The 12,306-nt window shown below is 43.5% G+C and overlaps 1 protein-coding gene across 1 annotated transcript in view; it reads left to right on the top strand.

Moving 5' to 3' along the window:
• Positions 1-12,079, top strand: part of LOC137628838 (GDP-fucose protein O-fucosyltransferase 2-like) — a 103,778-nt gene extending 91,699 nt beyond the window's left edge. The window contains exon 9 of the mRNA XM_068360083.1: positions 6,618-12,079. Coding sequence (XP_068216184.1) covers positions 6,618-6,768 — 151 coding nt within the window. The 3' untranslated portion in view covers positions 6,769-12,079. The remainder of the gene's footprint in view (positions 1-6,617) is intronic.
• Positions 12,080-12,306: the final 227 nt, after the last annotated feature.

Here is a 12,306-nt window from a genome sequence, read left to right as displayed (position 1 = left end):
GGCTACTAGAGCCACTTGCCCTTTGAAAGTTCTGAGCTTGTCCAACACTTAAATCAACAGGTTGATTGGTGGAAATAGATAAATCCTCTCCCAAGTGTTCCAATCCAGTGACATTGCATCTGTGGCATAGGCTAGGGGGTCCAGGTTGGGGGCTACGTAGCACTCTAGTTTGTGGTTGGACTCTGTCGCAAACAGGTCCACCTGGAGGCCCGGAACCTGGGATAAGATCCACTTGAATGACTTGAGGTCCAGGGACCATTCCGACTCTAGTGGGGTTGTCCTGGACAGAGCGTCCGCCACCACATTGCGTACTCCCGCCAGATGGACTGCTGACAGATGCCACTTGTTCGATGTCGCCATGGAGAAAATGGCTATCAACACATGGTTTATGTGCCCCGATTTGGAGCCTCCCCTGTTTATGCAGCGAACTATGACTTCGCTGTCTAGAACCAATCTGATGTGTTGGTTTCGGGCTGGGGCCAAGCGATTCAGAGTTAGGAACACTGCCATGGCTTCTAAGACGTTTATGTGAAGTTGGCGGAACATTGGCGACCAAAGGCCTTGGGTTTTCTTGAACTGGGAGTATCCCCCCCAGCCTGTTAAGGAGGCGTCTGTGTGAATGACCAGCTTTGGAGGTGGATATTGCAAAGGGACGGATTTTGCCAGATTTCTGACCAATGTCCATGGTCGGAGCCTTTTCTTTAGGATTGAAGGGAGACGAGCTCTTTTGTCTCGATACCTCTTGTTCACCCTGGAACGCCAAATCCGGTTTATATCTTTCAACCTGGCCTTCAGTAATATGTCTGTTACTGAGGCAAACTGGAGGGCACCCAGAATCCTCTCTTGATTTCTCCTGGACGTCAATTTGTCCTTGAGGAAGCGTTTCGTGTTCTTTGCTATTTCTTTTCTTTTGGCTGATGGGAGGCATAAGGTGTGGGAATTTAGGTCCCATTGTAATCCTAGCCATTGGAATTTCGACTTCGGGACTAGGCGAGATTTCCCGAAATTGATCTGGAACCCCAAGTGTTGAAGGAATGATATGACCTTGTTCGTTGCCGTCAGGCAGTTCTCGACGCTGTTCGACCAAACGAGCCAGTCGTCTAGGTAAGCTACTACCTGAATTCCTTGGGTTCTCAATTCTTGGAGTACCGTCTCTGCCAGTTTGGTGAATATTCTGGGTGCTATATTGAGTCCGAACGGCATTACTTTGAAGGTGTATGCTTGTTTGCCTAGTTTGAAGCCTAGGTAAGGACAAAAGTGCCTTGGTATCGGAACGTGATAGTAGGCATCTGTAAGATCGATAGAGGTGGTGACGGCCCCACGGGGAAGTAAGGTCCGCACCTGAGAGACGGTTAGCATGTGAAACTTGTCGCATTGAATGTAAGAGTTCAGATAGGACAGGTCTAGGATTACTCTTCTTTTGTCTGAGTCTTTCTTTGGTACGCTGAACAAGCGACCTTGAAATTTCAAGTGACGTGCCTTTCTGATTGCATTCTTTTGTAGCAGATCGCTTGCATACAAGGCTAACTCTTCTGTTGGATGTTGGTAAAAACTGCTTGGTGGAGGGGGGGGGGCCCTTCTATCCAACTCCACCCCAGACCTTTGGAAATTATACTGAATGCCCAACTGCTGAAAGTCCAATTCTTTCGGAAGATGTAGAGTCTTCCCCCTACCTGAGATCTTTCAATAATTCGTGGAGGATTTACCTCCTCGGCCTCGGGGGGCGATTCTTCCACTACCTCTGTTACGAAAGGTACCTCCCGCGCCAGAGCCTCTGGTACGCTGGTAACCTTGATAGGCACCCTGAGTCTCAAAGGTGGGGTTGAAGACCGGGCAAGCATAGGTAGTGGAGGCTATCTGGGCTTGAGGGACCAACACATACTGTTGTTGGGGTTGGCCCTTTGAAGTGGAAAGGAGATTCCCTTGAGCCAGCGGGACCGTTTGAACCACCTGCTGGGGCTGCCGGTTTTGAAAGGAGTGGAATGGCCTTAGTCTCTTCCTGCCGCGAGATTGGTTAGTGGCAGGTTCGAACTTACGCTTAGAGACTAAACCCCATCGAACCTTAAGGCTCTGGTTGACCCTAGCCGCTTCACTGAGGACGCTATTAACCAGATCTTCGGGAAATAAGTCCGTCCCCCAAACTGGGGCTTTAATGAGTTTGTTAGGCTCATGTCTGATGGTGGCTTCAGCTAAGACGTGCTTGCGGCAGCGGCGTCTGGCTGTCAGGAAGTCGTAAGCATCCGACAACAAAGTGTGGAGTAACGACTTGGTCAATACTTTGAAGAGGGGTTCTTCTTCATACAGGAAAGAAGTCAATTCCGCCATCATCGCAGAGTTGATAGAACGAGTCAGGCGCATACGTGCCTCAAACTCAAGGCGAATCAAGGTATCCGGGAGCCTGGGAAGCCTCTCACTAAACTGAGTGGAGGCACAATCAGGGCTTAGCTTACCTACGGTAAATGTCACCGGGGCGTTAGACCAGCAATCATGATCCCCCGGGAAAACAAGGGAAGTCAAGTCCGTCTCCCGCAACTGCGGTAATGACTTGTCTTCATTTACGGCTTGCTGAGCAAGGTCCAAAATTTTAGTGACACACGGAGTAGGGGGTCGCTCGTCTGCCACAAACATTGTATATGAGCTCTTAAAGGGAGTGAGCATCGTATTCACACACTCCAGCTCATTCAGGGTCCGAACCCAAGTGGATTGAGCCTGTTCCTTAGGGTAGATCACGGTCTCCTTAGGAACTTTGTCTAGCCGAACAAGCGCCTCCTCGGTGAGGCGGACGAAACCAGGGAAAGGAAACTGCAGACCCGGCAGGTAGAACTCAAAGTCTTCCACCGGCCGGGTGCCAAAACCCTCGATGGTCAACATCCCATCTTTAAAGGGAGCACAAATGGCCAACTTCCACGGATTGTTCTTGACAAATTCCGGGAGTTTCGAGGCATCCGGGATAGCGTACTGCTGTTGTTGGGGCAGGCCGGAGCGCATGAAATTCTCGACGAGAGACTCTTGGTTTTGCACCTTCGTGACGAGGGTGTTAACCAGGGAACCAATTCGTTCCAAGGTGTTGGAGAAAACTGTAGCGTCGAAGGAAGGCGCCGGGGCGGTCACTGCCGGCTGCGTAGGATGCGAGCCGGGTATCACTCTCGACTCCGGGGCGGGAGGAGCATGTGCGACTGAGTCCACGGGGACTTTAGAAGACGAAACTCTAGAAGACGAAGTCCTAGAGGGTTTGGAAGGTTTTGTCGATTTGGAAGACCTGTGGGTCTTCGTTAGAGGTTTACGGGAAGGTTTAACCTTAGGCAACACAGAAGGATTGCTGACATCAGCCAGATGTCGTCCTGAAAACCCCTGAAAAGAAGAAGCAGAAGAAGTAGAGAAAGCCGGGCTAAGGACAGGAATCTTAGACCGAGACCTACCTGGGTCTGGCTCGTCCAAAGCCATAGGCTCGATGTCCAGATTCATAGCCGCGACGTCGCTAGTAATCGATTCTCCCGGAGCACCGTGGTTCTCGGAGAGGAGTTGTTCATTGATCCCAGCAATGATAGGGTCCGCCACCTCCTTGGGAACCGCAGCTGAATGTTTAGCGTTAGGGTAGATAAGGGTGCACATTTCTTCGGAGAGGACGTAGGGGTTCCTAGCCTTGACATTGCGGGCGAACCCACCGACTCAAGACCTTAAGAGTCGCCAAGGCCGAAGTCTTAGAAGACTGTGAACTCTGAAAGAGAATGTACCGTTACTAATAAAGGGGAGGTGGAGAACTCCGAGAAGGGGTGAATAGACCGAACATATGCGTCGTCTAACGAAGAGAAAGGAGTAAATTCAATCAGAATACACCAGGATAACAAGGCAAATCCAGAGATTAAACCTGAGTAAAAATTAAAATGTTTAATAACGGTAGGAACACTTACTGAGTCCGAAGTGAGCGTAGAGACAAGTTCGTAGCAGACCACACAGTTGTCGGGGTGCCAAATGAACAAATCACCGACATGGACCGCACAGTGGGCATGGGATCTGCACACATCATGGCCGCATGCTTGTTGCAGAACGGCAGCACAGGCTGTCATCAGACAGCGGACAACCTGTAATAATAAGGATACATAAGTATCACAAGCAAACTAGTATCCTAAGGGGATCCCGGGTGTGCCGGATCTTAAAAGTAAAACGATAAAGAAACCTTTTTCAATAGGATACTATAAAGAGGTTCCCCCGGTAGGACCGGGGGGAACAAGCATAATAAATTAACTTATAATGTTAAAACGATTCCGTGTTATCGAGATCATTCTAGATAAATAAAGGTAAGGGAGATATCATCCCTTTGGCATCGGAGTGTGTAAAAGTAAAGATGTAAGGTTAACACAACATGCTTCCCGTTGGCTCCGGGGAGACAACTGAGGAAGGTAGTAGGACACCTCGACCTACCGGGGTAGGGAGGGGGGGAGGGGGTCGATGACTCCCCGCCAACCGCAAGAACCTTAATAACAATAGTCTAAAAAACACTCTCAATAAACACTCAATAAAACTCGTGCAATATTACCCCGGCATAGGAGTACAGGCGGAGAAAGCTCAAAACAAAAAAGAAACAACCAAAACTCCCCGATCTCCAGATGGCCAATCGAGGAGCGCGGGGAATCCGGCTGCGGCGAGGTAATGAAGTGAGCAACTACACTATAGGTAACGGCTGTTCTCGGCTCTGGTAAGGCAAAGGGTCAGGCGGTATCCCGGGGAGGGATGGTAGGGGGAGGGGGGGGTTGGGTGTAAGGACGAGAGGACTCGGCCGAGAACCCGAACAGCTGACTCCCAAGTCTCGTAGAGACGGCAGGTATCCCCAGAGGGGATGGGGAGTATGGGGTGGCATACTCATGGGCAGGTAGTGGGAGGAGCCAGAGAGAAGCAGCAGGTGGAGCACGAGGTGATCACGTGAAACCGAGTGAGGACAGGAGTACCAACCTGTCCGACCGGAATCGCGAGATACCAACAGAACGAATGATCACATAACGGAATAAAATGAAATATAACTAGGTTAAGGCATGCAAAATAAGCTGATAAAGCTATAACAACGCTGAAAGAGAGGAAAGCAAGAAAAAGGCAGGGAAAAAACAAAACGCAAAGGGGAGCCCTCCAGCACGGGTAAGTAGCGAGTTTGACAGGGGGGCCAACATGACACCAATCAGGTACGATGCCGAACGGTAAACTAAAATACGTTAAAAATCTGCCGATCGAGAGTCCTCCTCGAGAAAACAGGACTAAACTCTTAAAAATAACAGCGAATCCGTAGTATCGCGAGAAAAGAGTAAACTAATCCTAAAATACCAGCATAAAGCGTCTTCACGGAACTAGCCGAGAAGGAGGCCGCCATAACCTAATAAAAGCATGGGAGTAACCATAGCAATAACAAAAACAGTAATAATAATCGCCAAAGCATCGGTAATAGCGCAATAAGTTCAAAACGAATAACAATTAGTATGGGAGACCAATTGTAAAGCGTTAAGAACGAGCTAAGAGGTAGCAAGAACCAAAAATGGCCACCGCGTCACGGGGCCGCAAACAATAGCGAAACAAATAAACATGAATAACACTAAAATTAAAGGTAATGCTACCTCCAAAAGCTCAGAAATCATAAATCTGGTACTTAACTTTGATGAGGAAGCTTGAGAGTCCGACATCATGAACAGAAAAAGGCGCTAAAATCCCGAAAGCACAAGTGAAAAAATCACAGCAACAAATCAAGTGAGATGCTAAATGAGGAGTGTCGTCATTGGCGTGGATGGACGTGTTGGTAGCGACGGTCAGTAGTGGACTCTTGGTTTCGGGGATATTTGACGAGGAGATATCTAATTGGTTCGAGACCTCTGCTAGGGATTTTCACGCCCCAGTTATAATATACCTACACCTTTTAGGTGAGCGAGCTGGGTTCATACCTGGCATTCCTATGCAATTTTTTCTATGGTAATATTTAGCAGTTATATACCTTAGAAATGATGGTAAAGGAGCATTTCACTGGGCGACACAGGTCGAGCCCAGAAAAATATCTTTCTCCATAAACATATATCTCCTGTATACATCTTACAAAATGTATATAAAAAAAAATATTTTTCTCCATATACGTACGCAAATCTTTTATCTATTATGAGTACCTTAATCCATACTCTTCTGACTGAATATGTTGCAGTGTCATTTAGTTGGAGCTTCAGAAAAAAATAAAAATAGTTTTTGCTTTTCTTTCAGAAATAATTTTATCACTGGTTTGAGGTCACATTTTTATGGATACTACTCTTGAGTTGGTTTGTCAAATGCTTACCAAGATCTATAAATGAATGATGAAATTTTGTTTGCATTATACTTCTGTTTAGTTGGTTCTATCCAAATATTCTTTATCAGAACTTTCTTGTGTCTACAGTTACACGGAATTAAGCTTTGTATGAAATTTATTTTAGTAGATATACTTATGACTGACAGTGTTCTACTCCTTTGTTAGGTAATATACATACAGAAGATTAAATCAATTAAACATGAATCTTTGTTTGACATGTAAGAAAAAATTTTCTTTTACTATTTGAGATAAGATGCATTGCTTGTTAAAGGTTATAAGCTCTGTTTCACCTTTTTATTTTCAGGATTTTTATTGGATCGTATGAATCTACATTTTCTTTCCGAATTCAAGAGGAGAGAGAGATTTTGGGATTTCCAGTGGAAACTACCTTCAACAGATTATGTGGGAAAAAGAAGAAATGTGAACAACCTGCTAAATGGAAAATTGTTTATTGAGGAATTTAAATTCATACAATATTTTCAACACCAGTATTATATTTCTACTTTTATTATTCTGTATACAGTTCTGTGTAGCAGTATTGATACAATTTTATCAAAATATTTACTTCTATGGTGTACAAACTTTTAACTTCTTATATTTCTAGATTAAGCAGTGTTTGATTCTTTTTTTTTTTAGAATTAGCACAGATGTATGGTAACTGTTTCCATAAAAGGAGAGAGGAGATTTTTGTTCTTTGTTAGATGAAACTATTTCAGAGGCTCAAAAACATATTAATGTTGGTACCTATTATAAGCTCTCTGTTTGATCAAAGTAGTTTACACAATATGGCTGATCAATTTCATTCCAGAACGCCAAGTGATTCAATTTCCCAAGCCCTTCATGTTGCATAAGTTCAACCTTCCTCCCTAGAATCTGGGTCTTCTAATTTTCCTCAAGCTCAGTTTAGGGGCAAATATAGGTCCGAAACTAATATAAATTTTTGTCAAAAACTCTAGGTTTTATCACCTAGTTGACAAACATGACAAGTGATGACTATAGATCCCAAAGAGTAGGGATAGACTGTCTTGCTTCCTTCATGTTTGGAGTTTGCTTCTACTAGTCCTGTGGGTGATAATGTGAGGGCAACTCAATGCTTTACAACTTCCAACCCCCATTCTAAATTGTATTAAAGTCTTTCCTTTCTTACGTAGCTTCACCATCAAGATAAGATAGATTTTACGGGAAGAAATATCTTTGGGGTTATCTAATTGAGTGATATAAAAAGCTACAAAAGGAACTAGAACTTATAAGTCTGCAGTATCGAAGACTTCACAAGGTTTGAGACCAAATTTAGATGTTTCTTTTCTCAACAAGTTCCTATTTCTAATAAAGTTCTCCAGTTGTTTTTTAGGCTATTTCATCTAGAGGATAATTCAGAATTTTCTGGTCAAAATATGCACAAGCCTTTTAGGGACCATAGCCTCCCTATAGAAATTCCTCCCTATTGCCGAACCTCGGATGAGGTCTTTTTGTATTTCATCTCATTCTAAACAATTTTGGGGCACTTCAAAATTTCTGAAGCAGTTTCTGTTTCGACTATCAAGAATCGATAGAATCTTCTTGATTGGTGTCACTCTTGTTATGTATTTCAAGGAGTGAGTCTCAAGTTACAGGTTCTGCTACACTTCTCTGGCAGGCAAGGGTGCTACTTTTGAGTTATCATTTGTCAGGAACTTGGTCAATTGTAGACTCACAGATGTACAGATATTGTTTAGAGTTACTGGTTGTGTTCCTCAAACTAGTTCTTTCAGAGGATCAATTAAAAGGAAAGGTGATTGCTGTGCATTTAGACAGCACAACAATTTTGGCATATATCAAGAAACAAGGAGGAACAAGTCAAGAACACTTTTCCTTCCAATTCAAAAACTTCCATGATGGACAAAAGTGAGGCAATTCTGCATTTTTCCAGATTTTATTCCAGGAAATCGGAATGTCGTAGCCGATCAACTAAATAGTAATAATCAGTTGTTACCCATGTTTATTTCAAGTTTCACCAATACCTCTTTCCCAGAGGAGCAAAGGGTTTTACTTAGTCATGGCAAAAGATTTTAGTAGGTTTTTATTTGGGTCTAAATTTTTCATTAATATAATGGATAGCACATAATCTTGAAAGTTTATTTTTTAAGTGTTTAAATGGTAGTATTGTAATGAATACCGAGACATAGTTAAGCTGGTCCAACAATATAGGAAGGTTATAATATTTTTATCTGATTGTTCAGTGGTCTGCTTGAACTATTAATTACCGATCGTGTTGTTCTGTACTATATTACTGTAAAATGTGAAATTTTACGATCAAGCCTTGTATTTTTGCAAGTTATTGGCTCTGTCCTTTCTAATTTACTCTTTTTTTTTCCCATTAAAGTAATAACCTTGCCTAACTTTGTTACTAGATTCTGCCCAGGGTATAATTTATTTGTCTGTTATTTCTTAAATTGTTTCCTTTGTACTCTCTTCCCTTCTAATTGTCCAACTTCATTAACTTAAATTTCTTCAATTTCTACCTTAAGAATAGTTCTTTAAACAAGCCTTATGTATGAGAGCCTGGAAATAGGACTGGCCAATTGCTTTAAACTGCTTTATAATAACCTCGGCAGTAACAATATTTGTTAATTATTCAATTTTTTCCTAATTGTGATGATAGCCTGTTCTTCAATACTTTATTTAGTAAGAAATTCCCCATTTTTCTTTGCCAACCCAGCACCTCGGAAGTTCGATGTTAGGATGCACCATTGTTGTGGGTTTGAAAATACTTTGCTTTAGTTGTTTTAGGTTCATTTTATAGTTTTAAAAAGTCCCAAGTAACTTGCATCACTTCAGAGTAGTGTAGCCTCAGCAAGTGGAACTTAAGACTTTCTTCAGATGTGGGCAGGATTTATGATTTTAGTTGGGAAGAATCTCTTCTTTCTAATTCTTTCATATCTTGATTTTGTTTTACTAATTTTGGAAGGTATTAGTGACAGCAAGGACTATAGTGCAGCCTTTTGTACTGCTGTCCTCAGGAAGGTGATTGAAATTTCTCCTTAAATGAGGTTTACAAAATAATCCCTTTACTTGAAGTTAATGATCAACTCCATGAAACACTCTCTGAAGAGCATTCCTCTTAGCTATTTGCCTGGCAATGTATTGGTGATCTGTATAGATATGTAGTGTTACCCTTTATGCTTCTTTGTCCAGACAATTTAATGGATCCTTCATTATAATTTCCTTCTCAGAATCAGTGGAGTTTGCTTAAAGAGAAAGTCCTATACCTTGTTGGCCCTTATAGCTGCTGTAGTCAAGTCACCTTATCCACAAAAGTTCCACCCATCTCACTTTCAACAGATGGACGGACTTGCCTGTGAATACAGTTTTGCACAGGAAAAGGAGAGTAAAACTTGAAAGGTATGGCTCACTTGAATGGTAAATATTAACCCCAAGAAGAAATTCTAAATTCTTTCAGTTGTATATTTGAACCACTCTTACTTTTTAATCAGATTGGTATGTTATAATGAAAATTTGTGTTGATAAAAACTATAGCATCAGAGAAATTCATAAGGTATTTGTTCTTACTTGTATACAAACCTTTCATCCTTTAAAGTAGGGAGTGTCTTCAGTAGAGCTGGAACAGCCAATGACCTCATATAGTACGGATATAATGGTAAGCCCTGTAACCAAGGCTAATAATCTTTTTCATATACTCTACCTAAAGTTTTGAACTGCTGCTTGCTGGCTTCGTTTTTTATTATGAGGCTTGTCTGGTGATTGATCCACACTCACTATGCTTTTTGTAGGGAGCATAATTATTCCCAATCATTCACGTGTGCCAACTGGATCGTGGCTTCCTGTTCAGTGGCAAGCATTCACTTTGAAAAAGAAAAAGAATACCGAGGACTCTTTGGCATCTTCCTTGGTAATGTCCAAGCTGATGCCGAAGAAAATCTGTACCTCTTTTCTCTCTCTATTGAGATTATCGGTCACTGAATCTCCTGGGTTGTTCCCCAGGGAGTACATGTCAGGAGCCTGGAAAGTTCTGATCTACATCTTCAAACTTTTCTGGGTTTGGTGGCTTATGGAGTTTTATCAGTGAACACCACACTCTAATATGTGCTGAGAGCACTCTAGTTGCCAAGTAGACTTCTACCGACAAGTTTGACCTGAGGAAGGCATTCACTTCCATAGGCCTTTCAGGTACTCACTCTTGACTTTTTTGAAGGAGCTGGTAGCTAATTCACCCTCTGTGTTCCCAGTGCCAGTGAGTTCCAATTGAGCTAGTATGGTCTAAGAAAAAGAAGCCTCTAGTGCTTGCACTTGTGCTAGTGAATCTGGTTTTTATTAGACCTAAAAAGGTGCCCTGTCAGTGCTCGCTCTTATGCTATTGACCCCAGTGGCTGCGAGGCCCAAGAATGTTTGCCCCAGCACCCGCCCATTTACCTGTGACTCTGAGGTTCCTATAATCATCCATGTGCTAGTAATTCCAGTACTGATGTGCTAAGTGTTCGAGAAAACCATTTAGTTCCTCCCACCGTGGGAATGTTGTCGTCATTGGTCACTCAGATTTCAACTCTTGCACGCAGAACCTGTAAGGAGAAGGAAAAGGTGTGCTCCTCATCCTTTTCTAGCTCTTCCCCATATCCTCTTAATACTGATGCTTTGAGAGAAGTAGTCTAGGAAGGCTGATCGCAAGAAATCACGTGAGACTCGTAGCAATCTCACCTCACTTCCAGGAGAGATGGATGAGCCCTTGGTAACTGTGCTGGAGGGGGTCATGGTCCAGGGGATGGGTATGGCTACCCTGATAGCAAGGCCGGTCGAAGGTGCACGTCAGCCTGAACGCCTTACCACACCAATCTTGCCTTGATGGGAAAGTATTGCTCACTTTCTTCCATTTACTGGATTTAGAAGATGGCATCTTATGAAGGAGTCATTACATGTTTGTGTGAAGCTAGCAAGCCCGGGTTGGTGTGTGACAGGCCACCGCTGGTACTCGACCATAATCAACAAAGGGAAGGGTATGCTTCTTCTGCCTTGTTCATCATTATCCATCAGTTCTATCCTTGAACATGTATGCTCATATTTGTGGGAGAGGGATAGACCTTCGGAGCAGCCTGCCAAGCTTTTAACTTTTGCAAGGGATGAAAGTGTTTAGCATTCTCTGGACCTTGGCTCAGAACCTATGGAGTCGGAGAACCAAGAGTCGGAGTGGTCATTTGTGGAGGTTCTATGTGAGTGCAACAAACTAGGTGCAGCAACCAAGGTGCCAGCAGCAAGTGTTTCCTCAGTTATTGATATGTTCTTCAACACAACTCAAGGATCAATACTTCCTCTGCTGTGGTCAGACCTTGCAATCGTCACTTTGAACGGGGTGAGTGATCAGACTCTCTCACTTTCAAAGCAGTGGAGGTTGTACATGCCAGGTCTGCTAAGGAGTCACCTATTCTGGTTGACCCGTCATTTTCTGCCTACCCTTTTGATGAGCCTTCCCTTTGAGAGACTCGGAACAGATTGCGTGTCCTTCTCTGCTTCTTAGTTGACAGACATGGCCACCCCCCAAGTAGTTTCGTGGTTTGACCAGCGGTCAAGTGCTATGATGTATTTCGTGAGATGATAGTGTTATCAACCCCTGGTTCTGTAATGAAAGTACTGGAGATATGTGCTATCTGGTGGCAATGCAGCTGCCTTTTTGGTTAACCAGGCATTAAGTTAGTGGGCTAACTGGGTGTTGAAGAAGATATATGCTTTGGTGTCCCGACTCTCAAAATAAGTTGGTCCAGATGCAGGTCATCCGCTTAAGAAAAGCTTTGGTTTGGCCATGCCTTTGGGTGGGGGAAGAAGGCCAACCTGGCTTATCCAGGACCCCAATCAGGATTACCAGCAACTTTCTCCACTTGGAAGGGGCATGTTCCTGCACAGTCATTTCAAAGCCATCAACCTGGCCAGTTCAAGCAGGGAGATGAAGGAGACACTGAAGTTGGCCTTTCCCCATCTCTTGCTGCTGGGAATAGGAAGATACCTGT

This window comes from Palaemon carinicauda, chromosome 2 (genome assembly GCF_036898095.1).
Source record: "Palaemon carinicauda isolate YSFRI2023 chromosome 2, ASM3689809v2, whole genome shotgun sequence".
Taxonomy (NCBI): domain Eukaryota; kingdom Metazoa; phylum Arthropoda; class Malacostraca; order Decapoda; family Palaemonidae; genus Palaemon; species Palaemon carinicauda.
This window is presented reverse-complemented; position numbering and strand designations above follow the sequence as displayed.